At 37.3% G+C, this 26,840-nt stretch overlaps 1 protein-coding gene across 1 annotated transcript in view; it reads right to left on the reverse strand.

Moving 5' to 3' along the window:
- Window positions 1-26,840, reverse strand: part of LOC309495088 (caskin-1) — a 54,590-nt gene that overhangs the window by 22,591 nt on the left and 5,159 nt on the right. Inside the window, exons 2-6 of the mRNA XM_082164634.1 lie at window positions 8,716-8,767; window positions 5,569-5,666; window positions 4,512-4,657; window positions 4,204-4,299; window positions 1,599-1,720 (exon numbers count right to left, since the gene is read on the reverse strand). Coding sequence (XP_082020760.1) covers window positions 1,599-1,720; window positions 4,204-4,299; window positions 4,512-4,657; window positions 5,569-5,666; window positions 8,716-8,767 — 514 coding nt within the window. The remainder of the gene's footprint in view (window positions 1-1,598; window positions 1,721-4,203; window positions 4,300-4,511; window positions 4,658-5,568; window positions 5,667-8,715; window positions 8,768-26,840) is intronic.

The raw sequence follows: 26,840 nt of genomic DNA on the forward strand, positions 1-26,840 counted from the left end.
AAATCACTATGTGCTTTGATTGGTCGGCTGGATCACTGTGTTGTGATTGGTCAACCGCTTCAAGCGTGTTTTGGAAATGTCACGCCCCTTAATAACTGCGCATTTACTAAGTAAGGGATAATGTAGAGCAAGGCGGTTGTTATAGCGAATACAACACCTTCAGGCTGATTCAAGACCCCTCCGCTTCGACGATTGTATAGCTTCCGCTAAAGAAAATAGTCCGTTCCGTCTCTACAGTTAGAATCCTGCGTCCATAGCAACGCTCTGTTTTTCATGGCAACGGTGTGTTATACTTATCAGTGGTCTGTTATCAAGAAATAACAGACCGCATTCTACATTAGAATTCAACCAAGCCATGTAATAACACACAACTGAACCAGTCCTTGTCCTTTTCTTCCCGTTATGCATTGCGTTATGCAATTATTTAAATAAGGAATATTGTGATGTGTTCATTCCCAGAAGAAAACTCAATACTACAATCGAGGCATTTCAGGGAGTTCAGAAACAGTGCGCACTGATATAGAGAATAACTTCCTTTGGAGTGACTTTGTGCTTTGTAACTTTGCAGACCTTTTTCATGTTAAAACAGCAACATTACACACTAAAGAAATTTGAAAATGTAAAAAAGCATAATAGGACATCTTTAAAATATAATAATTCCTGCATAAAACTAAGGTAGATGAACTGTGGCCAGGACAAGTGCTTGCTTGCTCCAGATTTGTGCAGCAGATTTGGCATGTTAGTTGAGAAGCTGTGATGTAGGAACTGGTGTCCAGGATTGGCATTTAAAATGTGTCTTTCATATCCATCAAACCAAACACACATTCATACTGATCCACAAGCAGCCTAAAATGTGTGATGAATGATGAAATCACTAATTAACGACGTGCGTCACTAGGCAATGACGGCACTGTCCATCAAAGGGAAAAACGAGGACACTCGGTTTGAATGTGTGTGTGTGCGAATCTAATGAATGAAGCCTCCAGGGACTGATCGGACAGCTCACAGTGCCTTTCATTTCTCCCATCATCCCCGATCCCTTTGCTCCTGACCTGTCTTGCCACATCAGTCATGCAACAGAGACAGTTTTGTGTCACTGAGCTAAATGCTGTGTCAGGATTTTGCGGCATCAATGTCTGATTGTACAAAATGTATAACTGCTAAATGAAAGCAATATAAAACACTTTATCGTAAACATCCTCACATAACCTCCTTATTTGTTTTGCAGACTTTGCATATATTCTAAGATATATTCTTGAAATAAATATTTTAACCAAATATATTAATGATATTCAGAAATACTGATGATAATTGTGTTCTCATCAACACATCTAATCAGCGGATAATTTGAGAAAGTTGTAATATAATCATGCCAAAGCCTTGATCTGACTATAGGATATGTGCAATATGTTTTATAATAATGTCCTCACTTGAATGATGAGGCAGCTAAAAAAGCCCATGCAGTTCAGTAAAGATAGGTTGACTACAACCTAAATGACAACTTAACAGCTGTTAATACTTCATCATACATGCTGAAATAAAGTGGTAAGAACCAAGTCATCGTAGTTGCAAAGCCAAGAAGTCCAGTGAGCACCTACTTGATGATTTCGATATGTCCATTCTTGGCAGCCAAATGTAGCGGGCTGATGCCATTAGGATCGGAGGGCTTCGGTTCTAACATAGCAGCACACATGTTACTGCTCAGGAGCAATTGCACCACCTGTAGAACACACAGAAAACATGCATGCATTCACACACAGCTTAAACAGGTGTGTAGGCCTTATCCCAGAACAAAAAGCAGACTGTGGTAATACCGTGGTAAAGTTGTTGTGATTGTAAGATACTTTGATAAATACCATGGTTGCTGGATGATGCCACATTCATACAGCATGGTATTTGCACTACCGGTTTGGTTTGGGGTCAGTAGGTTGTTGTTGTTGTTTTTAAAGAAAGAAAGATATTAATACTTTTATTCAGCAAGAACACATTCAATCGATTAAAATGAGTGACAGTAAAGACATTTATAATGTTACAAAATATTTCTATTTCAAATAAACGCTGTTCTTTTGAACTTTCTATTCATCAAAGAATCCACAAATTTGGTTTCCACAAATATATTAAGCAGCACAACTGTTTTTAACAGTTTTTAATGTAGGCTACTGTATTTACATTATGACTGTTGTAAATAGTAGTAATCCAATTTACAACTAATACAATATTACTGTATATACAGTATTTATATCAAATTAATTAAGTTTTGGTGAGCATAAGAAACTTATTTCAAAACGATAAATAAAATCTTACTGACCTCAAACATTTGAAGGGTAGAGTAAATGGTACTTCAGTTATTTAATCGTTTCAACTATAAAAGTGCATTAGGCGTTTCAGTGTTTTATTTTAATTTGTATTAATATATATAACTAATAATAATTATAATTTTTATACTGTAAAAAATACATCAGTTAAAAGTGTTGTAAATATTTTTTTCTAGAAATATATCACTGAAATGGGTATCATGAGACATCACACCTGTGCTCTGTGACGGCTTTAAACTCTGTGAACAGCAAAAACGAATTTGATTGCTATTGTTTAGCCAATCAGAGAACTTTGAGGCGCTCACCGCCTGTCAGTCACTTTGAGCGTTCGAGTAAGCTGACAGGTTCGCTGACATGTTTTAGGAGCAAGATATTTTGGAGAGAGGGAGTGATCTAATTCAGATTCTGAGTCTGGCTGGAAGATAGCTAAACAGAACTCACAGCAACTTTAACATAAAAAATGTGATTCATTGCCTAAGAAATGATCTATTAGGACAAATAAAACAACAGGTCAGCAAAACAATATGTAATATGTCAAATAAAACAAAGGGGAATAGTAAAGAATAATTCCCTCAATGACTCACAATCATGTCGTTCTGAACCCATATGAATTTATTTCTTCCACTGAACACAAAAGAAGGATTTTAAACTTCAAAGGGATGCCAAATTCCATAAAAGTATCAAACTCATAAATTCACTTATGGACTCATGTATAGCGCAAGACGTCTGAAGTTGATAGGTTTATGTGAGGAACAGATAAGTCATTTTTCAATGGATTTACCCAAGCTTTCCTTGGAGTGTTTATGAGCAAAGCAGTGATTCATTTGTGAATGAATCATTCTTTTGAGTGGAATCTCCTGAGTGAATTGGTTGCTCCACTTCCCAAACGTGGGTTGCGTCTGAAAACTTGACCTGTTGCCTCGCTGCCTTATCAGACATTGACTTTGTAGGCACACGAAGATACCTCATGACGGTTTAATGATCTACAACAAAATAGAGAAAGCTTTGGTAATAACTAAGCAAATAGTTATTAATAGTTATAGGAGACTGGAAAATAAGCTAACATTGGATTTGGACGTTGATGCCTTCCTACCTTGAAATGTAGCCTCAGAAGGCAGCATTTTTAAGTTTTCGGACGCAGCCGTGGACAGAATGAGTCGTTGACAAATCAGACTGATTTAGTTCACTGAAGGATCTCAATGAACTTAATAACCTAGTTGCAATGGTAAACATGTGAAGATTATCAGTGTATAATGATTCAATTTTGCTCTGTTTCTCACACAAAACTATGGCTAATATGGCTTCATAAGATTTGAAGTAAAGTGTACATGGACGTTTATAATACATGTATGGTTATTTTGCATGAAAGAGGAGATTTTAAATGATTAAATGAACAAATAGAGATAATAATCAAATATACATAAAAACAAACAAACAAAGACATTCATGCATAAATAAGTGAACAAGGTGATTTGAAATGATAAAACAAATAATAATAAAAATACATACATGCATACTTCCAGTTGCATGAAAATAGCATTCAGTACAATTAAAAAAAATGCTCCTTTTGTTCCACGGAAGAAAAAAAGTCATACGGGTTTGGAGTTTGTAAATAATGACAGAATATTAATTTTGAGTGAACTGTACCTTTAACAAAACCCAAATCTAAATAAACTGTTATGTATAGGAGTCTCTTGAGCTCTTTTGCAAGCAGTGGAAACCGGGGTGTGAGTGCATGTCGGGCTTCCTATTGTACATTTGGCTGAAAACGTGAGAAGAGGTTTCTTGTCCCTTATTCCCACTGCGGAGCACCGCTTCTCATCCATCTATCACAAACCCCTGCGTGCCGTACACAGAGAGAGACACACACAAACACGCCGTAACTGACCGTGACACGTCCAAATTCGCAGGCCAAGTCTAGAGGGGTTTTCCCAGCGTGGTCTCTGAGGCAGGGGTTCGACTGATGTTGGAGCAGCATCTCACTCTGCAAACACACACAGTGCAGTACAGTGTGAGTGTGTGTGTGTGTGTGTGTGTGTGTGTGTGTGTGTGTGTGTGTGTGTGTGTGTGTGTGTGTGTGTGTGTGTGTGTGTGTGTGTGTGTGTGTGTGTGTGTGTGTGTGTGTGTGTGTGTGTGTGTGTGTACAGCATGTGTGCATAAGCACGCAAGTCTGACTGTTTATGTGCATTTACTCACTCCTTCATAATGGCCGTGTTGTGATGAGAGGTGTAAAGGGATCTGTCCCTCATCTGATTGGCTGTTGACTGATGACCCTGCCTTGAGCAGCATTTTCATGGGCTCACACTTGCCCTGCCAAGCAGCGTAATGTAAGGGCCGCATCCCTTCAGAAAACAGGAGGTAGTTTCAATGAGAAATATATTCACTACCATTCAAAAGTGTGGGGACTATGGAAGCTTGTTTCCTCCACGGAATAAAACTATTTAAAAGACAATTACTACTTTTTATCTCACAATTCAGACTTTTTTTTCCTCACAATTGTGAGTTTACATCTCGCAATTCTGATTTATTTTCGATTGCGAGTTACAAAGTCCAATTCTGAGGAAAAAAAGACTGACTTTTTTTTCAGAATTGCGAGTTTATATCTCACAATTCCAACTTTATAACTCGCAATTGTGTGTTAAGTCAGAATTGCTAGATATAAACACGCAAGTTTACAAATTTTTTTAATAATTGTTTTCTATTTTCTATCTAAAAAAAAATACTGTACCCCATAAGCTTGTTTCCACAAATGAATAAAAAATTAAAAAGGTAAAGGTGACTTTTTATCTCTAAATTATGACTTTTTTTCTCAGAATTGCATGATATAAACTCACAGTTCTGAGAAACAAAATTCAGATGATTTGATTTTGAGATATGATTTTTATAACACGCAATTGTGAGTTTATATCATGCAATTCTGAGACAAAAAGTCATAATTGAGAGATAAAAAGTCGCCTTTACCTTTTTAATTTCTTATTCATTTGTGGAAACAAGCTTCCATAGGGGACAGTATTTTTTTTTAGATAGAAAACAATTATTTTAAATTAAATCATATTTTACAGTTTTAACTGTATTTTTGATCAAATAAATACACCCTTGGTGAGTAAAAGAGACCTTTCAAAAAATATTTAAAACTCTTAGCGATTTTGAACGGTAGTCTAAGTATTTTAATAACTGATTCATCTGTATATTGAGTAAATACTGTACATATTGTACATATGAGACAGTTAAAAGGTACTGTGTGTGTTTGTACCATTCTGGTCTTTGATGTCAACGACGGCTTGTGACTCGAGCAACAGCGCAATCAGCTCCACATTACCATTAAGAGCAGCATGATGAAGGGCAGATAACCTATAAAACAAAAGCACACAAACACAATATGCATTAACCATTTTAGTGACAGAATCTGCACAAAAATATAATAATTCTGGCCAGGTTTCTAGGAGGGAAACCTTTGGAATCGATTTAAATATGGTAAAATGTTAAAGTAAGAGGGATCTTTTGGTATAAGAAACATTCATATGGCAAAAGTACTGAGCCAATAAATGACTCAAATTTAATAAAAGGTAATATTGTTACAATAAGAGTGGTGGGGTTTAAATTTAAATAACCCGTTGTATCTCAAATAATATGGAAGCCAATTTCTGTCACATAAGAAAAAAAAGTCATGCTTTGGTAAACCATTATGATGTCAAAGTCATATTATCATTGCAATATATGGATTAATTAATGTTACTGAATTTTTTTTTACCCTTTATTACTAAATCTTTTAGCATCAGATTCTGTCATTCATGTAAACTTCCAACCAGCGTCCTACTAGAGATAGATATTACTATGGATTCAAAGACAATAGAAGTTCAGGCAGCAGAAGACTTCTCAGAATCTGTTTTTGATTAAATTTCTCTCAAAGGCATTCATTTTTCTCAGTTAGAGACAGAACTGTGTGTGTCCTGAAATTTGTAGAAATTGCCCCCGTAATCACCTCTACTGCACTGTTATTGATTCCATTTAGAATAGACAAAAATAAAAAAATGTGATGTTGAAAAACCTGTATTCAACATGTATTTAAAATTTAAGTATTCAGCAGAAAATCTTGAGATTAATCAGTGTGTGTACTAATTTCTAGGCCTGCAATGGTCAAGATATCTTCTTCAAAACAGTCTAATAGCTATATGTCCTCATAATACCCAATCCTAATATATCAGTTCTTATTTCCAATTCAAGTGCTTTAAAGTGCCCATATTTTGCTATTTTACAGGTTGGCAATAAAAAAAAGTAAAAAAAATATTTTTTTTATTATAATTTTTTTTTTTAAAAGGTCTGCTGCCTACATTTTCAGACGCAGCCCATGTTTTAGAAGTGGAGAAACCAATTCAATCAGGAGATTCCACTCAAAAGAATGATTCATTCACAAATGAATCACTGCTTTGGTCATAAACACTCCAAGGAAAGCTTGGGTAGTTAATTTTCTCATAAAACCATTGAAATGGTTTGATCCAGTCTCTCTAAATCCCTCCTTTCCGAGAGCCTACTCTGCTCTGATTGGTCAAATGGCCCAGTCTGTTATGATTGGTCTGCCACTTACAGTGTATAAGAAAACCAATCGCTCATTACCATAAATGAATTTTGAAATTTGTTCAAACCTACAACATAGGTTCGAGCAGGAAGTACAGTAAGACTGGAATTACTGACGACTCGTTTTAGGCAGTTCAGAATTGGTTCTTTCTTTTGGGAGACAATAACTGCTTTTATCATGCACTTTGTTCATTGAAACTTTGAAGACCTTTTACATTCACAAACATCTATATTACACACTATTATCCAAAAGAGCATAATGGGGCACTTTAAGGCCTATGCGTAACTTTTTAGAGAGTCCCTAATCTGACTTCATTGCAGCTCAACTCTGCCACTTTACTCCGATCCCTCACTGTCTAACTGAGCAGGAGGCTATGACCTACTTCCATGAGTAACGGTACGTTCACACGGGGCGTCAGCGTCAACGCTTGACGGAAGGCGTGGCTGAAGTTTGGCACTGACGCCATGGTCATAGCAGCGTCAGCCAATGAAATTTAAAATGTATCCTCAGTTTGCTGCTCTTGAACAGGATGAACGTGATTGGCTGCCGCCTGGCTACTGTATTTGCATAGAGCGATCCTATTGGCTGACGCTTCCGTCTGCGGCGCTTCACTGGCGTTGCTCGCGGCAGAAGTTGAAAAATTCTCAACTTCTGCCGCGAGCAACGCCAGTGAAGCGCCGCCGACGGATCCACAATTCTTTTCGGCAACGCTTGACGTCACCCATTCAAAGTCAATGGGAAGCGTTGACGCTCACGCCCCGTGTGAACGTACCGTAAGAGATTTCTCTCTGCCAGAGCCCCAAACCACGTGTGTACACACACACACACACACACACATACACGCACACACTATCTCTCTCTACTACTAGCACACTGCAGCATCCTAATAACAACACACCTCTGCTTTAGCTGTAATCTGCACTGTCCACTAGCTAACTTAACCATGAACTCAAAATAGACTGCATGGTACTGATGTCATCAATCACTCGTAGTTTTCAAGCCCTTCCCTCCAACCACCTAATCGCCAATTCGTATAACATTCACTTTTCAAAATCCAATCAAGTGCCGAAGAATAAAATAACGTACAGCCATGTTTCACCTGGAAATACCTTACATTAAGTTGCAAACGCTGTTTCCTTTAAAGCTGCCGTCGGCAACATTTTTTTGATCATATTCAGTGTAATCGACACTATAATCCGACAGAACAACATAAATAAGGTGGTTTTAGAAAAAAACCCGAGCTTCTAACTCCACCTGGAGCGTGTTATTTGTTTTGCAAAAATCCAGCGCTCCCGCTTCATCAGGTCCAATCAGCGCAGGGGGGTGTGAGATCTGACTGTCAATCACAGGTCGTGCACACGCCACAGATCCCCCTCACTCGCGCACGTTAATATCACATGCACACGCCACGCCTGAAGTTCGCCTGGAGATTGCATGAAGCGTGATGGCGGAGAGAAAATCTACTAACAAGCTTCCAATTCCTCGGTTATTGCTATCTATGGCTAGATTAGCCAGGGCAGCCTACCTCCGAGTCCATGGTGTTGATAGATGCTGAAGAGACGGACGCGTTCACAGAAAATCAGGTACACACGCACAGTGACGCACTGACGAGCACGACCTCGATGGGAGGGTGCTCGCTGGTAGTGGGGAGGGGCATGAGAGTTGTAAACATTCAAAATTTTGGCTAATCGACCCAATCTGCCAGACTTGCCGACGGCAGCTTTAATATAGGCACTGGCCACTGAATAGCCCATATCATTTGATCACTACTCAATTTAATTGATTGACATCATGTGATGTCACTGTAGTATAGATGAAACTCACCCGTCTGTGTCCTGGAAGTTCACATTCACCTTCTTAGCAGCACCCAGGAGCTCTGCAGAAGAAAACAGAATATTTTGAACTCTGAACAAACAATAATGATAAAGAATGAATGCAGTTTATAATTGTCAAGGGAGATATTCCATTCATTTGGCCAAACGGACACATTTGTTAAACTAACAAAAAACATTCTTGGTCAGACATAAACATAATGCATGAAATGGTTATATATGAAAAGATGGCATGAAAATATAGTCAATCATAATAGCTTTGTGTTTACTTTTAATAAATAAAAAATAATTTTAAAACAATAATTGTATAGTATAATAAAAAAAAAATGTATGAGGTGTTAATTCCACAAGGTTCCACAAGGTAATGACAATGTTTAATTCCACCTGGTCATCTAAAATAAAATGTGTTAAATATAATACTTCTAAATATGTAGTTTACATTTCAAAATTGTAGCATTTTTAATGTTCCTGGAAATATGCATATGATGAAATGTTAATGGATATTTCATGCTGAAAAATTACAAAAATCACACATAAAATTGCACACTAAATTATGTGAAGTGTGCTATTCCCATTTAAAATGTATTCTTCTATGATGTCATACTTTAGTAATTCCTGCTTTAGTAATGCCTGCGATTTCAGCAATCCTATAAGATCATTACAAATCGCACTGTACAACATGGATCTAATAAACTTGGGTAGGACATGTATGTAGACTGTACGATAATGACACCTATTGAATCGTAGGCTACGACGCAAGTTATGCTGCATCCAATGAGGTTGGATGTGGGAATATCTCAAATTAAATGTCCCACCATTTGGCAATTGTGGTTTTTAATGTGCGCTGAAAAGAGGAGGAGGAAGTGAAAGAGGAGAATATGCATAGGTCATGGCTAGGGAAAAGAGGCAAACTTGGCATGCCAATTTTGCAAATGGAGCTTGAGGTAATAGTTTTAAGATTTAGCGCCATGTCGCACTGATCAATACGCCATTTCATGTTGCATTTTTATTGGCTAGTTAGTAGATGTAGGTCGTAGCAGCAAACACAATGTGACATCATCATGTTTAATTTCTGTGTAATAAAAAATTTAAAATGAAATTATATTTTTCATATAATTAAAAAATGACTGCAGGCTATCTTTGGTCTCAAGACCGTGACAACGGCCGTCTTTGAACCTCTCTCACTGTACGATGTAGGGCCACCTTTAGGATCCACGACCACAGAAATCGTCACGTTTGGTCATATTTCATCTGGGACAGCCCAAAATCGTACAATGTATACAAGGCATATGAAACTATCTGGGTTTTGTGCCTGTTTGGGTGGGTTTTGCATGCGATTAGTTCTTTTTCCTGTGTTTTCAGTTGGTTACCTTGGTTATTCATTGTTTGATTATCAGTTACACCTGTTGCTCATATTTCGTTGATTGGTTTGTTCTATGTATTTAAGCCTTGGTTTTCTTTCTGTTTTTTGTTAGTTCTCGTCGTGGTATTACGGTTGTTCTCCCGTTGAGTATTTTGAATTTTGTTTAAAGGAGTCATGACCTGTAATTTTCACTTTTCCACGAGAAAAAATGTATGTTATGATTGCCTAACGATTATACACTGGCCGGGAAGCCGATATTTAAAAGTGAAGCGTTTGTTTACCCCTGGGTTCGTCAACCAGCCCACGTGCACTCAAATACGTGATGTTAATTTCTGCGCCGACTTGACGTCAAGTCGGCGCAGGATATACCATATATGGACACCGCAGACCTATGCTGCAGGAAGCCCGCCCTGCCCCTCTCCCCCTCATATTCAGTCGAGCGCCGCCATGAATTCCGATTCGAAGTACGCACTCGACCGTGAAAGATGCAGAAACGTGGTGCACACGTGAGTTGCTCTGTTGTTGACTGCCAGAATCAACATGGAAATGTTTTTTCTCTCCCAAGAACGGACCAAGCTATCAGGGACCAGTGGATTAAATTCATTTTTAATGACGCGGTTCCTACAACCCTTCCCACTGGCTTAGGTGTCTGTGCAGGCCCGTCGCGACAAGGCAGGCAAACCAAGCAATTGCTTGGGGCCCCGAGCTGGCCTGGGGCCCCAAGACAACGACTGGTTAAGAATAAAATGCAACGACAAACTGTGAGCGCCCCTTTGATAGTCAATGCAGTAAAGTGCAATGACACTGTTATCGGGATCCCCCTCAAGGGGGCCCTCTCAGTAGTCGCTGACAGCAGCCAGCCAACCACGTGATCTCTGCTGCCGGTAGGGTTGCCAACCGTTCCGTATAATACGGAATCGTTCCGTATTTGACACATAAAAGTCTTGTTCCGTATTGAACTGATACGGAACGCACTTTGTTCCGTATTTTTGAGAATCAATTCAGTGCAAATCCATGACAGACAGCTTCTAATATATGTCAGACTATGAACGAAGACATTGGTAGGCTATGATAAGAAAAAAACCGACGGTGCGGTAGATACTCATTTCTAATTTAACATCTTGGAACATCATCAGAGAATGCCCTTTTAATTGGTCGTTTCAGTCATTGTGAGTCACGTATCGTAGCAACGATGACGACAAGTGACAACAGCGGGAAATGTAAAAATGACTACCTCCGAGCGCCTCCGAGCAGCCGGCGAAAAAGAAAAGAGCACAAACATATAGAATTGAATGGGAAAATGACTACCCGTGGCTGGAATGCGTGAGGGACAATGAATACAAGGCCGATTGTCCGGGCACAGAGGGAGCGATGTCAAGGTTCCTTGTTGTCCGTCAGACGTCTCCAGAGGCTGATATGGTAACTTAGGCTATGTAACGTTAATCATGTGGATTTTTTAAACTAAAATATAGTTGTGAAGAGAGTGATTATATTAAAAGAGATAGTACAGGTTTAGCCTGACATTGTAAAGAAATCAAAAAAGTGCACATGGAAAAAATAGCTGCACAATGTGCTTAGTCTGAAGGTTTATTTATTTCAGTGAGATTTTCCATGTGCATACAGTTGTTGTATTGCTTGAATGCAGTATTTGAGTGCAATATTTTAGATTTTCTTTATTAGCTGTTTTTTTTTATGTATTATTGTTTTGCACTGGAAAGAAAGTTAACTATAATGGAAGTATAATTATATAAATATATTTGCACTACACTTCCTTAAAATGTTGTCTAATTAAATTAAAAATATATTTTTTTGCACTGGAAAAAACATTCTAGAAGTCTAATTCTATTGAATAAGTTCGCACAAGGCTACAGAAAACTGTTGTGTTTATTTTTCTTCAAATGCAGTCTAAGCCGATGAGTTTTGAATGTTAGGCTATATGTTGTATTTGTTTAAGTAAAAATTAAAACGTATTATAAACTAAACAAATCTATGGTTCATTGTTGGCAAAATGATCATGATAGCCTTTATAGCCTAAATTGTCTTCCATGGGGGCATGTCACCGTGGATCTGAATCCAACCCCCTTCCTTATTTTTATTTCAGACAGTTGGCAACCCTAGCTGCCGGCAAAATACAAAAACTCCTCGGCAGTCATCATGAAGCGGAATTATGCTTCAGGAAGCCAGAAAAGAATGAATAGAAAGGAAGAGGAGGATAAGAAAAAACAAGATAGTGGTAAGTAGGGGTGTAACGATACACGTATTTGTATTGAACCGTTCGGTACGAGGCTTTCGGTTCGGTGTTCGGTACGCATTTTCAAACCGAACGGTTCGTTGGATCATTTTTCCTGCCGACCAAAATTTCGTTATTTCAAATGTAGGCGCGTTGCGCGTGGCAAGCGCGCTCATAATGTAGAGACGCCGGCGCGACCACAACATTGCCCAACATCAAATGGCAAGCGTAATGTAAGCGGAACGAAACTGCTCGTTATTGTGTGGTTGAAGGACCGTTTATCAGTTTGGACCAGTGCAGCGCGAGCCGATCGTGATCATGCGACACTGTTACTACACAGCGCTAATAAGATATCCAGTAAAGAAAGCATTTGAATTCGCCACAGAAGTAATAACATCGCTGCGAGATCTAGTGAGAAACATTCACATAGTTTGGCAGGAATAGTAGGCTATAATGCCTTCAAGTAACATTACGTCGGTTTTATTTTGACATTATGAATACAATGCAAATGTTAATCTTAACTAAAATAAACATTTGTTTATAACTACTACAATATTACATTTAATTTTTTCCAAGGAGCTGTTTTGTTTTATATGCTCCTAAGAAGAGCCAATTATAGCTCCAGAATTGCTCAAAGTAAAAATAAATCATATTTTATGATAAAAAAAGAAAGAAAAATAAATAAATCAAGGAAATTGGCATTTCTTTCTTTTTGCTGTATCGAAAACATACCAAACAGTAACACGTGTATCGTATTGAACCGAACCGTGAATTTTGTTACACCCCTAGTGGTAAGTGATAAATTACACTGGATAAAATAGCTCCACTTGTCTTGTACAAATGGTGTAATTTTGCAGCAGGTAGGCTAGAAAAAATATGTTTATGTTAGCTACCTGCCTGACGGCAAATGCTGCTTGTAACAAACAGTTAGTGCAACTTTTTTTTCGAACGGACGGAATATGGTTACATATTATAATATGTTTTTTATTGGGGGGGGGGGGGGGGGGGGGGGGCTCCATGTCCATTTTGCTTGGGGCCCCCAAATTACTTCAAACGGCCCTGTGTCTGTGCTAAACATTTTACAAAAATTGCGTTGCAATGATAAGATCTTTATTCACGCGATCACGTCTGTCATCTGCTCAGTCAGTGCTCATCATGCTGCAACCTTTCATGTGATGGAATAGATTTAAATATAATGCTTTAAACTATACTTTTCACGATTTGTTAATCTCGATAGCTGTAATAGTAAAAACGTAGTAAAAGTTTTCGAGAGAGTTCATGTAATACTACTAGCTATTTCATATGCAAGCATGTCAACCAATCACAGCAGTGGGCGTTTGCACTGCAGTCTCACAGCAGACACGCCCCTTAAAACAGAGCGTTCAAATCTGAGGCTGAAATCAGGCTTGGAAAAATGGCTTTTATTTATAAATTATGACAATTTTTTTATGTAAAAATCATACTAACATTATAAGGGCACCCCAGGCAACATTATAAAATAATAAAACAATCCAGTTCATGACTCCTTTAATACATATAGGTCTGGTTTCACAGACATGCATTTTAGTCTGGGACTAGGCTTAAGCCTTGTCTGTGAAACTGGTATATATTGACACTGCTGCAAATAGATCCTTTCCTCACGTTTGTGCAACCGTTTGTGACAACGTTGAAGCAGGATCCTAGTCAGCAGTTATAAAATACTTTCCCACCATGTTTATATTGAGGACTAAGGTCAAAGGTCAAAGTGGATCAGTCACAGAGGGGATTCCTCTCAGCCAAACCCATGAGCAGGTAGAGTTTCCATTCATTAAACTCAAACAAAACTGTTTAATCACAGCTGGTTATAAACCACCCATTCACACAATGACGTATCACAGCAAAACACTGACAATCCTAATCAAAATCATGCATTAAATTCTGGGTGATATTTCCATCAAATGTCTATGGCTTGATACATTAATCTCCAGATGTATGTGTGTGTGAGTGTGTGTGTGTGTGCTCTAAATGAAAGTGGTCCAGATGGCAGCCTTCTCAGAGGGTGAGACAGAGATGGGAGTGAGACAGACAGAAAGCGACAGAAATTTGAAATGCAGAAAAAATATCACTATTTTTTGTGAAATAAACAACCTGTATGTGTGTGTGATGCTCGTTTGACCTTAATAGCAGTCTTATTCTACTAAACATGCTTAAGAAGCTATTAATTATGTATGAATGACATTATTATTCATACTCGCTGATCACAGCCTAATCAATTATGCTTATACGGTGGTGGTGATGATAAATTAGTTCATTAATTTCCTTATTCAACTTTATCTCTAAATTAATAGATACGTAATTATTGCACATTTAATATACAACTAATTAAGCATCTAATTTTCGACAAACACACTCCCAGACACCTTCAGAAACACAACGGAATGGAATGAGAAAAACGCAAATGAGCATTTCCATGACGACTCGATGTCACTGTGATGCTAATTAGAGAATGTGACAGAAATACCATGGCAATTCCTCACCTGAAGTTGCCATGCAATGTCTGTCTAGTAACGGTGGTGATGGTATCATGATAAAGGAAGAAGTTAAGGGCAGAACCATACATTTTGCATACATACAAACAGGTGCACATACAGTCACACACCATGAGGTGTTTTGGAACTCAGTCATAATCCTTCCATGTGATAAATTATTCATACCATTATCACTGCAACCTCAATGGTGCCTGTTGCTATGGAAACCTTGACCTTAACCATGACAAAAAAAATCAGTGTTGCCCAGCCCCTGCTCACGAGCGCACAAAACCTCCTGTGTTTTAAACATTCTTTATTACTCATCTTCCCTTGGATCCTCTTTCAATATTGCATTCAGTTTATTCACAGCAGACCCAGCTGGAGTGTTGCAGAGTGTGCAAGACTTGGGAATCTACAAAAGGTTAAAGGTTAAGATGATATAATCCATCATCTGTCATGGCAAATGCTGAAATCATATATTTCCCCTGAAACCCAACAAGACTTCTCCCCAAGTAATTCTCAAAAAGAACTCAATCCCTGGCGTTATATTGCCATACAGTTTACGGACTTTTAAAGGATTACTTCACCCATGATCGAAAATCTTGATATCATTTACTCACCATCATGTCGTTCCAAACTCTTAGTTTCATGGAGCACAAAGTGAAAGATTTAGCGGAATGTCCGAGTTGCTCTCTTCCTTATAATGAAACCATATCAAGCTCCAAAAAGTAGCGTACATGCATTAAAACTAGTTCATTTGACTTGTGCACTATATTCCAAGTCCTCTGCATTCACAGAAAGCTGTGTGTGAGAAACAGGCTGAAATTTAAGTCGTTATTACAGAAAATTCATCTTTGCATCTGTGGTCACCATTCACTTTCATTGTAAGAAAAAGAGCCGCTTGGACAAGCTGGTTACTGTTTTATGTTCTACAGAAGAAAGAAAGTCATATTTTGGAAAGATATAATGATGAGTAAATGATAGAATCTTCATATTTGGTGGATATAATCTGGCAATTAATGCTAGTATGTGGATGCCTTCATTGTCCTCTATTAATGGTGAAGAAGCTGTATTGTTTATTTTTAATAAATCCCTCGATGCGCAGTGGATGTGATTGGATAACTGGACTAACCAGTGGACCTTTCTCATTGCACAGCATCTCAAATGTTGGTTTGATCATTCTGAAATGCCTGAGCCAAAGTCTGTCATCAGAATGATTTGGTTTAATTCCCTTCCAGAAGTGTCTCACATGATTGAGTTCCCAAACACCAGGAATCCGAACACAAGATATTATGAAAGCGTTTATTGCGTTTCGTCTGAGAGCTCTGAGATGCAAGTCATTTATGATGCAGGAAAAAAAGAGCCACAGTGGCTTCCCTGATTGCAGCAACTTCCATTTTTAGTGCCAATTTCCTTTGAACATAACGCTGCTTTATTCTCAAAAGTTAAATTCACAACTTTGGATGGAAACATAGCTATTGTGGGTATAAGGCAATGTTTTTGGACTTAAGTATTATTGAGCCATCATGACATGAACCAGTTAATTAGCTATGCAGCACACTGACAAATTTAGAAAGTCACAGCTGGGAAACATAAAAAAAATGTGCTCTAATAGTTCCTAATAAACCTACAATCTCTCACTGCAGAGATTCAAGTAGCACTCAGACCCTCTGATAGCCATGACTCTATGTTCTGTACCTTCTCTGGCTTTTGAATACCAGTCTCTTCACCACATAAAATCAAGACAGTTGTTGAAACATCCAGCCAATGGGAGGCCACCTGTAGCATGGTGATTTCATGCTACATATGGAGGATTAAATGTAGATGCCCTCATTGCCCTCTGTTAATGATGAAGAAGCGGTACTGCTTTTTTATATTAAATTAGGCAAAGTTAGGCTGTGGGCCAGATTAACCATATGCCCACACAACATCCACAGGACAGTCTTATTTTTGCATTTACAGTGTTGAACAGAAATGACACACTTTACTTTCAAAACACACCGTTTTTGTCTAGCCTGTTCTGCACTTTCTAATCCAACTCTAGTGCTGCATGAAAGCCTATAAATTACCTAGGCTCTCACACCTTGTTAACACTATTGAATCTCTATCTCTATCACTATCTCTTGTTCTCAAGAAAAAGGGATAATCATTGCACTAAAGCAGCAGTTTTAAAGCCCCTACATTGTACTTCATTTTGTTAGTAATTATGTAATCAATTTATTGACAGCCTACGACACAGACGCCTAGACAAGCATGTGACTGACTAACATCAGATTCACAATCACAGATCAATTCTAGAGCAAATGCTCAGCCCCGCAGGTTCTGTCTAGATCCAAATGACAGTAATGTATCAGTATATTGATACTTCACTGTAATTCACCCGGTGTGGCTTACAATAGGAACATTATGGATAAATACTAAAATAACACTGGTAAAGAACAGAGTTGAGAGAGAAAAGAGTGGGGAAGAAGCTCTGAATTATGTGAAGAAGCATCTTATAGGTAAATCTCAATAGCAAAAAATAAATATATATAATATTCTTTAAAATATCTTCTTTTGTTTTCCACAGAAGAAAGTTATAGGGGTTTGGAATGACATGAGGGTGAGAGTAAATGAAGACAGAATTAATTTTTTTTGGGTGAACTATCTTTTAAAATTGCAAAAAGTTTGTGATAAATACTAATTTACAAATGTACCCAATGTGACAGATACCCATGTAACTTTTAAAGTGCCCCCATTATGTTATTTAATATTTTCTTAATTTTGTTTTGGATGTCTCCTACAACAGGTTTACATGCATCAAAGGTCAAAAAAACACTTTCATTTTCTCATAAAACACATTGCACATCATCTGAAACAGTTCCAATTACAGCGCATGTCAGAAATGAAACGTCTTTTACCATATCTGAATTTCATCTCCAGAGGCTTTCTCAGCGCTTGATGTGATATGAACAGTAATGTTGGCGTCCTTTTTTCATAATTCCAGCGTGAGTCCTCATCCTTTTGAAGAGCATGCAGCGCAGAAAACAGCGTCTTCTCGACATGTCGACAACATGAACCAAACTCTTCCAGTCTCAGCTAGAACTACAGTGTTTTAGGGCGGGTCAAAGTAGTGTTTTTTAGTGAAATGTAACATAATTGCAACCAAAATGCAACATTGTAAAAAAAAATTTTTTTTGCTGCATGGGACATAAAGGTAATAACCTTAATAACTTACTCTTAACTTGCTTGTCTAATGGTATAGATCAGCTGTTTTATGTTTGAGAACCTCATAGTTAGTGTGAAGAAATGTTACATTTAATACTCAAGGACCTCGGAATGTTCAACATTCCAATCCAATGCAACATTAATCTGTCAAGCTGCATGATATTGATGCTATACGCGCGATAGGGTGAACACAGAACATGACTTACTGAGCTTCAAATCCCCTGCAGGGACGAGCCAAGACTTATCCAGCCTTATCAGTGGTTATGAAGATAGTGAAGGATACAACACAAGCTCAATACAAAAGAGGTGTCGAGAGCCACACACCTTTCATGGAACTGACATTGAGGTTAATATTCACAATTCAGGAATTAGATTAAGGTTACCCAAGTGAACTCCCACAAGAGGAAATGGAAAGGGAGTATAATTTATAGAGGATAAGATTCGTCCTGGAGGCGTGATATGCTTTATGGGTGAATCTCACCAAACCTTTCAAGAACATGTCCAGGTCATAATTCAAAACAAAATCAGAAAAAGAAGGGGGGTGGAGTGCTGATATTTTGCTTAAAGAAATTAAATTGTGGCATTATTTTCATTGCAATGAAGCCTCATAATGTAATTTTATACAAATGTATTGTTTAATTTAATTGTAATAAGAATCTATTTATATCGAGAATCTATATCTAACTCTTTTTCCCATTAGAGTAATGCTAAATAAATTCTATATTATTTCAGTTGTATTCATTCATTAATATATAATCATTCATTTTAATTTAATAATAATCTAATGAGAAAAATTGTCTTCCTTTCTTTATGCAAAATGTAATGTAAAAATATAATCCCTTCATTTTAGACTGATGTGAGATTCACCTTTAAAAACATAAAGAACTGCACACAATGGCACAGTGAGAAAATTATTTGAGTGACCTAATATATAATTCAGAAAAAAATGCATATAATAATGGAATTCCTCCATGCTTGTTTTCTTTTTTTAAAAAGGAAGTAATTTAATCTCTCAGCTCTGGAGCATAATCTGGGACAAGCACAATAATCTGAACAACACACACGCACACACACACACACACACACACACAAACACAAACACATTGTCTCCCCCCATTCTTAGGCTCTAACCCATAGCTATAATTATATTTAATGATTATCATTTTAAAATGACCCGAAAGCATGAGCACTATATATAGGAAGAATTGCAAAGCACATGCTGAACATATACTGCCACATTTACCACTTTACTCCCTTTGAATTCTGCGAGTTATATTTGGTTCTTTGTGTCAAAGTAAATGTACCACGGTCTCTTCAATACCACCAAAAAAAGGACTAGTGTGCACAGCATATTTACACACACTCTCACAATACACACACACAAACCCTCAGCATCCCTCAGCATCATCTAACTGTGTTCAGTTTAAAGCAGCCATGGCCTGAAGCTGAAGCAAGCTGACTGTGAAAAGAAAATGAGAGAGAGAGAAACATGGAGAGAACAACCATTTTCTTCCACTAGTTTGGCCTCACATGCCGTACACGTGACTGTCAGTTTCACACTAGACTCTAAAAATACATATGAGGGAACCCATAGAAAAGTTCCTCCTAGACAGCAATGAGATTAAATAGACTTGTTTAAAAAGTTCTCCAGATAACTATATATGGAGTATCAAAAAGATATAGCTTTTTTTTGTAGTTTAACACGGAGAGGTGGGGTGAAGTAATAATTACCAGATCTTCTCTGTGATTTTAGTCCCGTCCGAATGTGCCATCTCAGTAATCATTACGGACAATGTCAGTAAATATTACGGCGACTTTTACCTTCAGGAAAAAGGTCCGGAAAAATTACCTCAGGTAATACTAATCCCGTGCGAATAGACCCGCTGTAAATATGTACGTAAATATTTAATAATTTCCTGTTTAAAAGTAGTTTTCCGCAGTTTTTCAAGTATGGAGACGCTTGAAAAAGCTTCAGTTGCGTTCTAGACGCTGGGACAAGTCTGTGGCAAAACTCAAGTGTTTTCCACATACCATTCAGATCAGAAAGAAGATCTAAAGCACTTGTTTTAGAGGCACGAAACATCTTTTAGCATTAGGTAAGTGCCTATTACCAACACAATCCAATCTGAAGTTAATTAATAGGCCTACATCGTTCGACCAGACATAATATATATATATATAAATATAGGTTGTTTGCGCACGTGATATCAGGAAGCAACATAATACACACATGACGACAGGAGGGTGTCGGCGATGCGCAAATCGGGTTACTCCACCCACTTCTGCTAGTTTTACTGAGATATCTTATCCCATGCAAATTGGCCATTACTATTACAGACGTCCTGTTGTAAAATTACATTACCCTTGTAAAGATAATCCCATCCGAATAGGGCTTTAGACAAAGTTATATCTCATCAATGTAAATCCAAACATTTTTGTCCAAACTAGTTCAGGATATCTTGTCAATCGCTTGGTTTCTATTTTCGAATGTGTTGTGCTACACAGCCCCGCCCACCATGAAATCTCATTGGTCCAAAATTCCTCTCCACTCTAGACCTTATGTAGCCCCGCCCCTTTTCAGCGCTGCGCTCATTGTGTTCGGTCTTCCGGTTTGTATTTCCATAGCATTAAGGTAAGATCTTACATATTTTTGAATGAACAGCTCGTTTTAAAATCTTCCCGGTCTATTGACATCCGCTTCAAACATTACAATGCTCATGTTAACTTTCATTAACTCTACACTTAACTCTAATTACTCTTCAACAGCGATGCTATGGAAATATACAGAGCTACGGCAAAAACGAAAGTTCAAACACAAAATTCTAAAGATGGCTGCACACTTGTTTCTCCGGCGCATGAGGTCTGCTGTATGTGCAACAGTCTTTTTAACAATAACTTTTAAAATGTTAAAGGTATAGCGGAGGATCTTTCCAAATTTTAGATAAGACCCGCCCTCTCCACTTTTTGAAAAGTTTGATTGATTCACCAGAATGATTGACAATTAGGAGGACCACTAGTTTAGACTACCCACCAGGAAGTAAAACATCCTCTGCTATACCTTTAAATACAGACTTATAGGTACTATACTGTGAGCTCTGAGGTTGTTTATCAATGATGCTTTTGTTGAAGCCATCAGCATTATTTCAATTTTTAAAAATTTTTATAATCATGTTGAACAGTATCATTCTTGGTGAAAAACTACATTACCCATGATTCTGCAAAGAAATCTCCAATAAATCAGATGAATGGCCCTTCGCTCTCAAAATTGTATAAGCCTATTTTGCAATAAACATAAAATAAAGTGATTCTAAAGATTTATAATCAACATCTTTAAATCAATAGCTTTATAATTCTCCATAATTTTTTTATTTGATTACGTCATTTGCAATGCTTCATGGGATTGTAGTTCTTTCTCTCATTAAAAGCCTTTATGTGCACAGTCTTGTACCTTTGCCTTTTTGTCTACATTTTTGCTACAAATCATTGTTGTGGTTCACCTCATATCTAGTTGGTTTGGTTCACGACTAACAACGACTTTTTTTTTTTTTTTTATCCTTATGGGAAAAATTAACTGGAAAAATACAATACTGGAAAAGTGGGTATTGTTGCAGTCTGATAAATGTTAAATATATGCTGATTGGCAGACATGCTTCTTGCTGGTGTATGTGCACCATTGTAATGAGATAAGTAATTTAATATTAATAATATCCAATGTAACAACAAGAAAAGGCAGCTTCAGATCTCAAGTTCAGAAACAGTGTTGTTTTTGTTCCTCTGGTCATTTCTCGTCACCTCAAGGATTAGCCTACCCCACCAAAACACACACACACACACACACACACACACACACACACCAACACAGAGCCTTAAGAGGATAAAAAACGGATGTGCAATATGCCGATGCCCAGACACGCGGCTCTAGTCTGAGCCAATACAGATGCTCAGCATTGCCATGGTCACTCAATTGACAAATAGTTTTATGCATAACAGTACTTAAGCATGTACAATGTCTCCACATACACAAACACCAGTTGTTCATCTTAGGAGTAAGAAAAACAACATAAAGCATGGAAGTGAAAAACAATGAGCAAATTATTTCCTATATAGCCTTAGACCTCAAATACTATTTCACAAGCAATATCACAATATTTTGAGTATAAAATATATTTGAAATATGATATATCATATGAAATATATTTACTGGAAGAACTGTTGGAAGAGCAAACCAACTGTTTATATTCCCTTTGTGTAGAGGATTATTTAAACATGCTCCCTATGTTTTTGAGGGTAATCTTCCTATTATTTGAGTCAGAATGATAATATCCTCATTAAAGTCACTAAGTTATTTAAGAGACAATCCCAGCTGAGGACAAAATCACAAACGAGTTGAAATTATGCTTGTAGGAGATTATGAAGTACTTTCATGCTGTGTTCTTGTTGCCGTTTCTCCATAGCAGAATCATATAACAAAATGTGAAGCTTCCTTTGAAGTCAGCATCAAATTGAAAAGTCTCACCCAAACAAGAAATTCTGTTATCATTTACTCAACCTCATGTTGTTCCAAAACTGTTTGACTTTGTTTCTTACATTAAAAAGAGAACCAGAACGTTGAAATATCTATTTTCCATTCAGTTAAAGCATCTGGTGCAGGTTGCACCAGCTTTGCGTACAGTAAGTTACTTAACTTAGCCTAGCTGTGACGTACTTAACTTAGCCTAGCTGTGACGTAAAGGGGCACCAGCTCATGCACTACTAAATATTTTAGTTTAGTAGTGATATAAACTAAACACAATTGGCTATTTTAAAAAAGGGGAGGGGCTGTTCGATATGTCCCGCCCTGTGGAAATTACGTCAAAATACTGAATAAAGCTGCGCGTTTCAAGGCTCTTCGGTGGGACTTTACGTATGACTTAGTTACAAACCAGCTAGTATTAATGTGTACCTAGTGAGGACTTTACGTTCCAATTTAAGTAAAAACTTACGAAAGTCTGGTGCAACTCTACCCAGGCACTGATAAGTTCCAAAAAAAGATAAAAAAAAGCAACATTAAATGTATATTTGTGCTTAAAGTATTCTGAAGCCATAAAATAGATACGATTTTCTGTGAGTAGCGATTTAAATGCTGTCCTGTTTGGAATAACATGAGGGTGAGTAGATGATGGCACAATGTTTATTTTGGTGTGATGTTTCAGATGTTATTTTCCAAATCCCAGAATGAACCCACAACAGCTTTACAAAATGACACACGCGGAACCAGCACAACAAGTCATTTTAGTGAAGGCCTGCCTTGTTCTGTTTTCATCTCCAAGACAAGACCTGTCAAGCTCAGCTCAATGCAGCAAAAACCTGTGCTGTCCAGACTCCAGCTGACCTACCATAACCTCTGAAATATCTTACTACACATTAACATCAACAGCTTCAGGTGCTAGACAACACACACACCACGCTGCTGCTGCCTGTTGTGCAAATGTGTGTGTTTCTTTCCTATACCTTTACTTCTGCCAACATGTGGACGGAAGGGCTTTGCAATTGCACTTGTGAGTAAATAAAAAAAAGAATGTATGTTACTCTTTTGAAGAAGCAAATTTAGACCAATATTATTGCCTAATTTAATAAGTATGTCATCTGAATACTTAAAACAAGCTAGTTTGTTATACAGGGTTATTTAATTAAAATACAGGGTTAATTAAAATAAAGCTGAAATAAAACAAAATATATTAGTTGAAAATCTAAAACTAAACAAAAATGTGAAATGTTGTCTTGGCAATAAACTGAAATAAGTCGAAGTTGAAGCACTATAATTATTAACCAGAAATGAATAGAATGTCAAAATAAATAAAAATAAATGACACCAAAAAATGGATGGATGGATGGATGGATGGATGGATGGATGGATGGATGGATGGATGGATGGATGGATACACATACATTTTACCAAGTAAATACTGGGATGTTGTAAAAGTCTACTTCCTTCACATAGCAGCAGTGTCTCTAGAAATGCCACAGTGAAGTGGACAACTAAAGTCAACAGAAGAAAAAAATAAATGAAATACATCTGCCACCAAATGTTTCATATTAGCCATGAAAAGGACCAGCTTATATGAATCTGCAATTTAGACAAAATTAAATTTGTACTGAATGATCTTCTTTCGCCGTTTTCACCTTATGACTTGGATAGATACTCAATACAGGAGTTGTTGTTTTTTTAGACTCTAACAGGAACATTGATACACAGAATGGAGCCAAAGCAAAAGGTTAAGTGCCCTTCTCAAGGACACAAGGGCTCTGGTCAGAGTAACCGGCCTGTGCAGGAATCTGTGTCACCCTGTTGAAAGTGCAGCACCGCACACACTTGGCCTTGTACACACAGATGAATCTTCAGCGTTCACATTCTCAACTCCACATTTGGCCTCAAGTCCAATGAAACCTCCTTGTCCGGGAAAATTACAGCCCAACCAATCAGTGTCAGCTTCAACGGCGGACGGATCAGTTTGAGTTTACAATGCGAAGATCTGACAATGACAACGACAAAACCAGTACAGGGGAAGCCATCGTAAAACCCACTTTAAAGATTCGGCAGTTATGGATGCATGAAAGAGCTGGATGCAAGTAATTGAACTGCTACTAAACACACTTACTCCATCTTCTGATTTGATCTAAGGTCAGACAGCATTCAAGGAACCAAAAACGTAAAAAAATACACAATAAATGTTTGAATGAACAAAGCTAAATCATAACCTGTGGCCTTACAACTACAATTTTGGCTGAATAACCAAGCTAATAAAACATCAATTGGGAATGTCAGTGCTTTAAATAAAAGACCCAAGATGGCAGAATTAACCCTGTGATGAAGGAATTTTTAAAACACAAATGTTAAAAAAATAATCATCTTAATCATTGTGTTATTTTGGTTTTATATACTGTTATAGTATTTATTAATAATTTTTATATTTTTATATTTGTTTAAGTTTTAATCATTTTATTATGTGGTTTTGTCATTTTTATTAGTTTTTATTTTGCTTTATTATTTCAGTTTTAGTAATTTTAGTACTTCAACTTCAACTTATTTTATTTCAGTTAGTTGCCAAGACAACATTTCTAATTTTCATTTGAACTTATTTAAGTTCAAGCTTTTCAGATTATATTTATATTTTATTTTATTTCAACTTTAATTCAATTTCAATTAACAATAACAACACTTGTGTTTATTTAAACTTCTAAACACAAACATAATGATTCCATATCTTAATAATATGGAAATAATAATTCAAAAATGATTCATTCTGAGAGTTACACATCTGTAGTGTTCACCATGCATCAGAGAGTTAAATGCAAAATATGTAAATGTACCAGTGTGTAAATGTACCAGTCTCAATTGAGGTGAATATATCTGTAGTGTAGTGATATATAGTCCCTGGATGTGGGATACGCATACAAACATTTCTGTCTATGAAGTCTTGCGTGTTCTCATGTGCTCTCCTTTAGGGTGAGATAAATGGTATTTCCTTCTCTGTCTCTCACTCCCTCTTTCTTTTTCTGAGAGTGCATTGATGTTCATGGCTGGTTGAGCTGATGTGTTCTGGCATTTTCTTTTCGCTGGTTTGGGAATGTCCTGCTCACACCGTACACGGTGGCTATAGTACACACACACACATACACACACTGTGCAAAGATGAGGCCCTGTGAAGAGGCACAGTTGCAGAAAAACAGTTACACATGAATATAAATGAAGTAAGTTCATGTTAAGCAATGTAACTGTAGTCCAAAAACATCACTCAAGTTTGTGAATCTGCAAACACAATGCCTGTTTCCACCTCGAAAAGGATTTATCTGATACACGGGAAGCAGTTCCAATTGTCAAGCATGGGTTTCATTTTGTTTGTGTATGCGATAATGAATGAGTCAGTGCTGGAATTTGTTATTTTTAATATTTTGCTGACTGCTCAATGAGGTTGTTATCAGTAAGCAGAAAGCATCAGCTTTTTTTCTCCGACTCGCTATCTATTGTACGGAAATCACAAAACTAATGTGCCGCCACTCCTGATAACCATCCACAGAGGCAAGTTTGGTTCATTAAAATAGAAAGATTAGAAAATAAAATACCTCATACACAAAGTGATAACACTTGCCCAAAGGATGCCAACATTTTCCAACTTAGGAACCTCTTCCAAATAACTTCTATTAAAGAGGACCTATTATGCTTTTATGCTACATTTTCAACTTTCTTTAGTGTTTAATGTTGCTGTTTGAGGTCTGATTCTTATCAGTGCGCACTGTTTCTTAAACTCTCTGAAAGCCTCGGCTGTAGTCTTGAGTTTTCTTCCAGGAATGAACATATATTCCTCATTTAAATCATTCCCGCCCAACGCATACGCAAAAAAAGGACAAGGCCTGGTTGAGTTGCATTAGTAGTGTGTTGAAACTCGCTGTTATGGTAAGGGGCGTGACATTTCCCAAACACGCTTGAAGCAGTTGACCAATCACAACAGACTGGTCCAGCCAACCAATCAGAGCACATTACACTTTTCGGAAGTATAGACTGGAACTAAACAGAGCGTTACTGAGGTGCTGCAGTAATGTAAAATATCTGGAAAAAATAATGTGTATTTTGAATATTCAAGCATGAAAACCAATTCTAGTAGACCCCAAAAACAAAATCGAGACTTTGTAAAAGGCCCTATTTATAACATTAGCAGACAGTACGTCGTAGCTTCTTTCAATTAAAAAACAATAGAAGAAATTAACTGCATTTAGAAATAAACAATGATAAAATAATACATTTCACATTTTAGTCCACTGACCCAAAGCAG

Source organism: Leuciscus leuciscus (assembly GCF_965113295.1).
Source record: "Leuciscus leuciscus genome assembly, chromosome: 3".
NCBI lineage: Eukaryota > Metazoa > Chordata > Actinopteri > Cypriniformes > Leuciscidae > Leuciscus > Leuciscus leuciscus.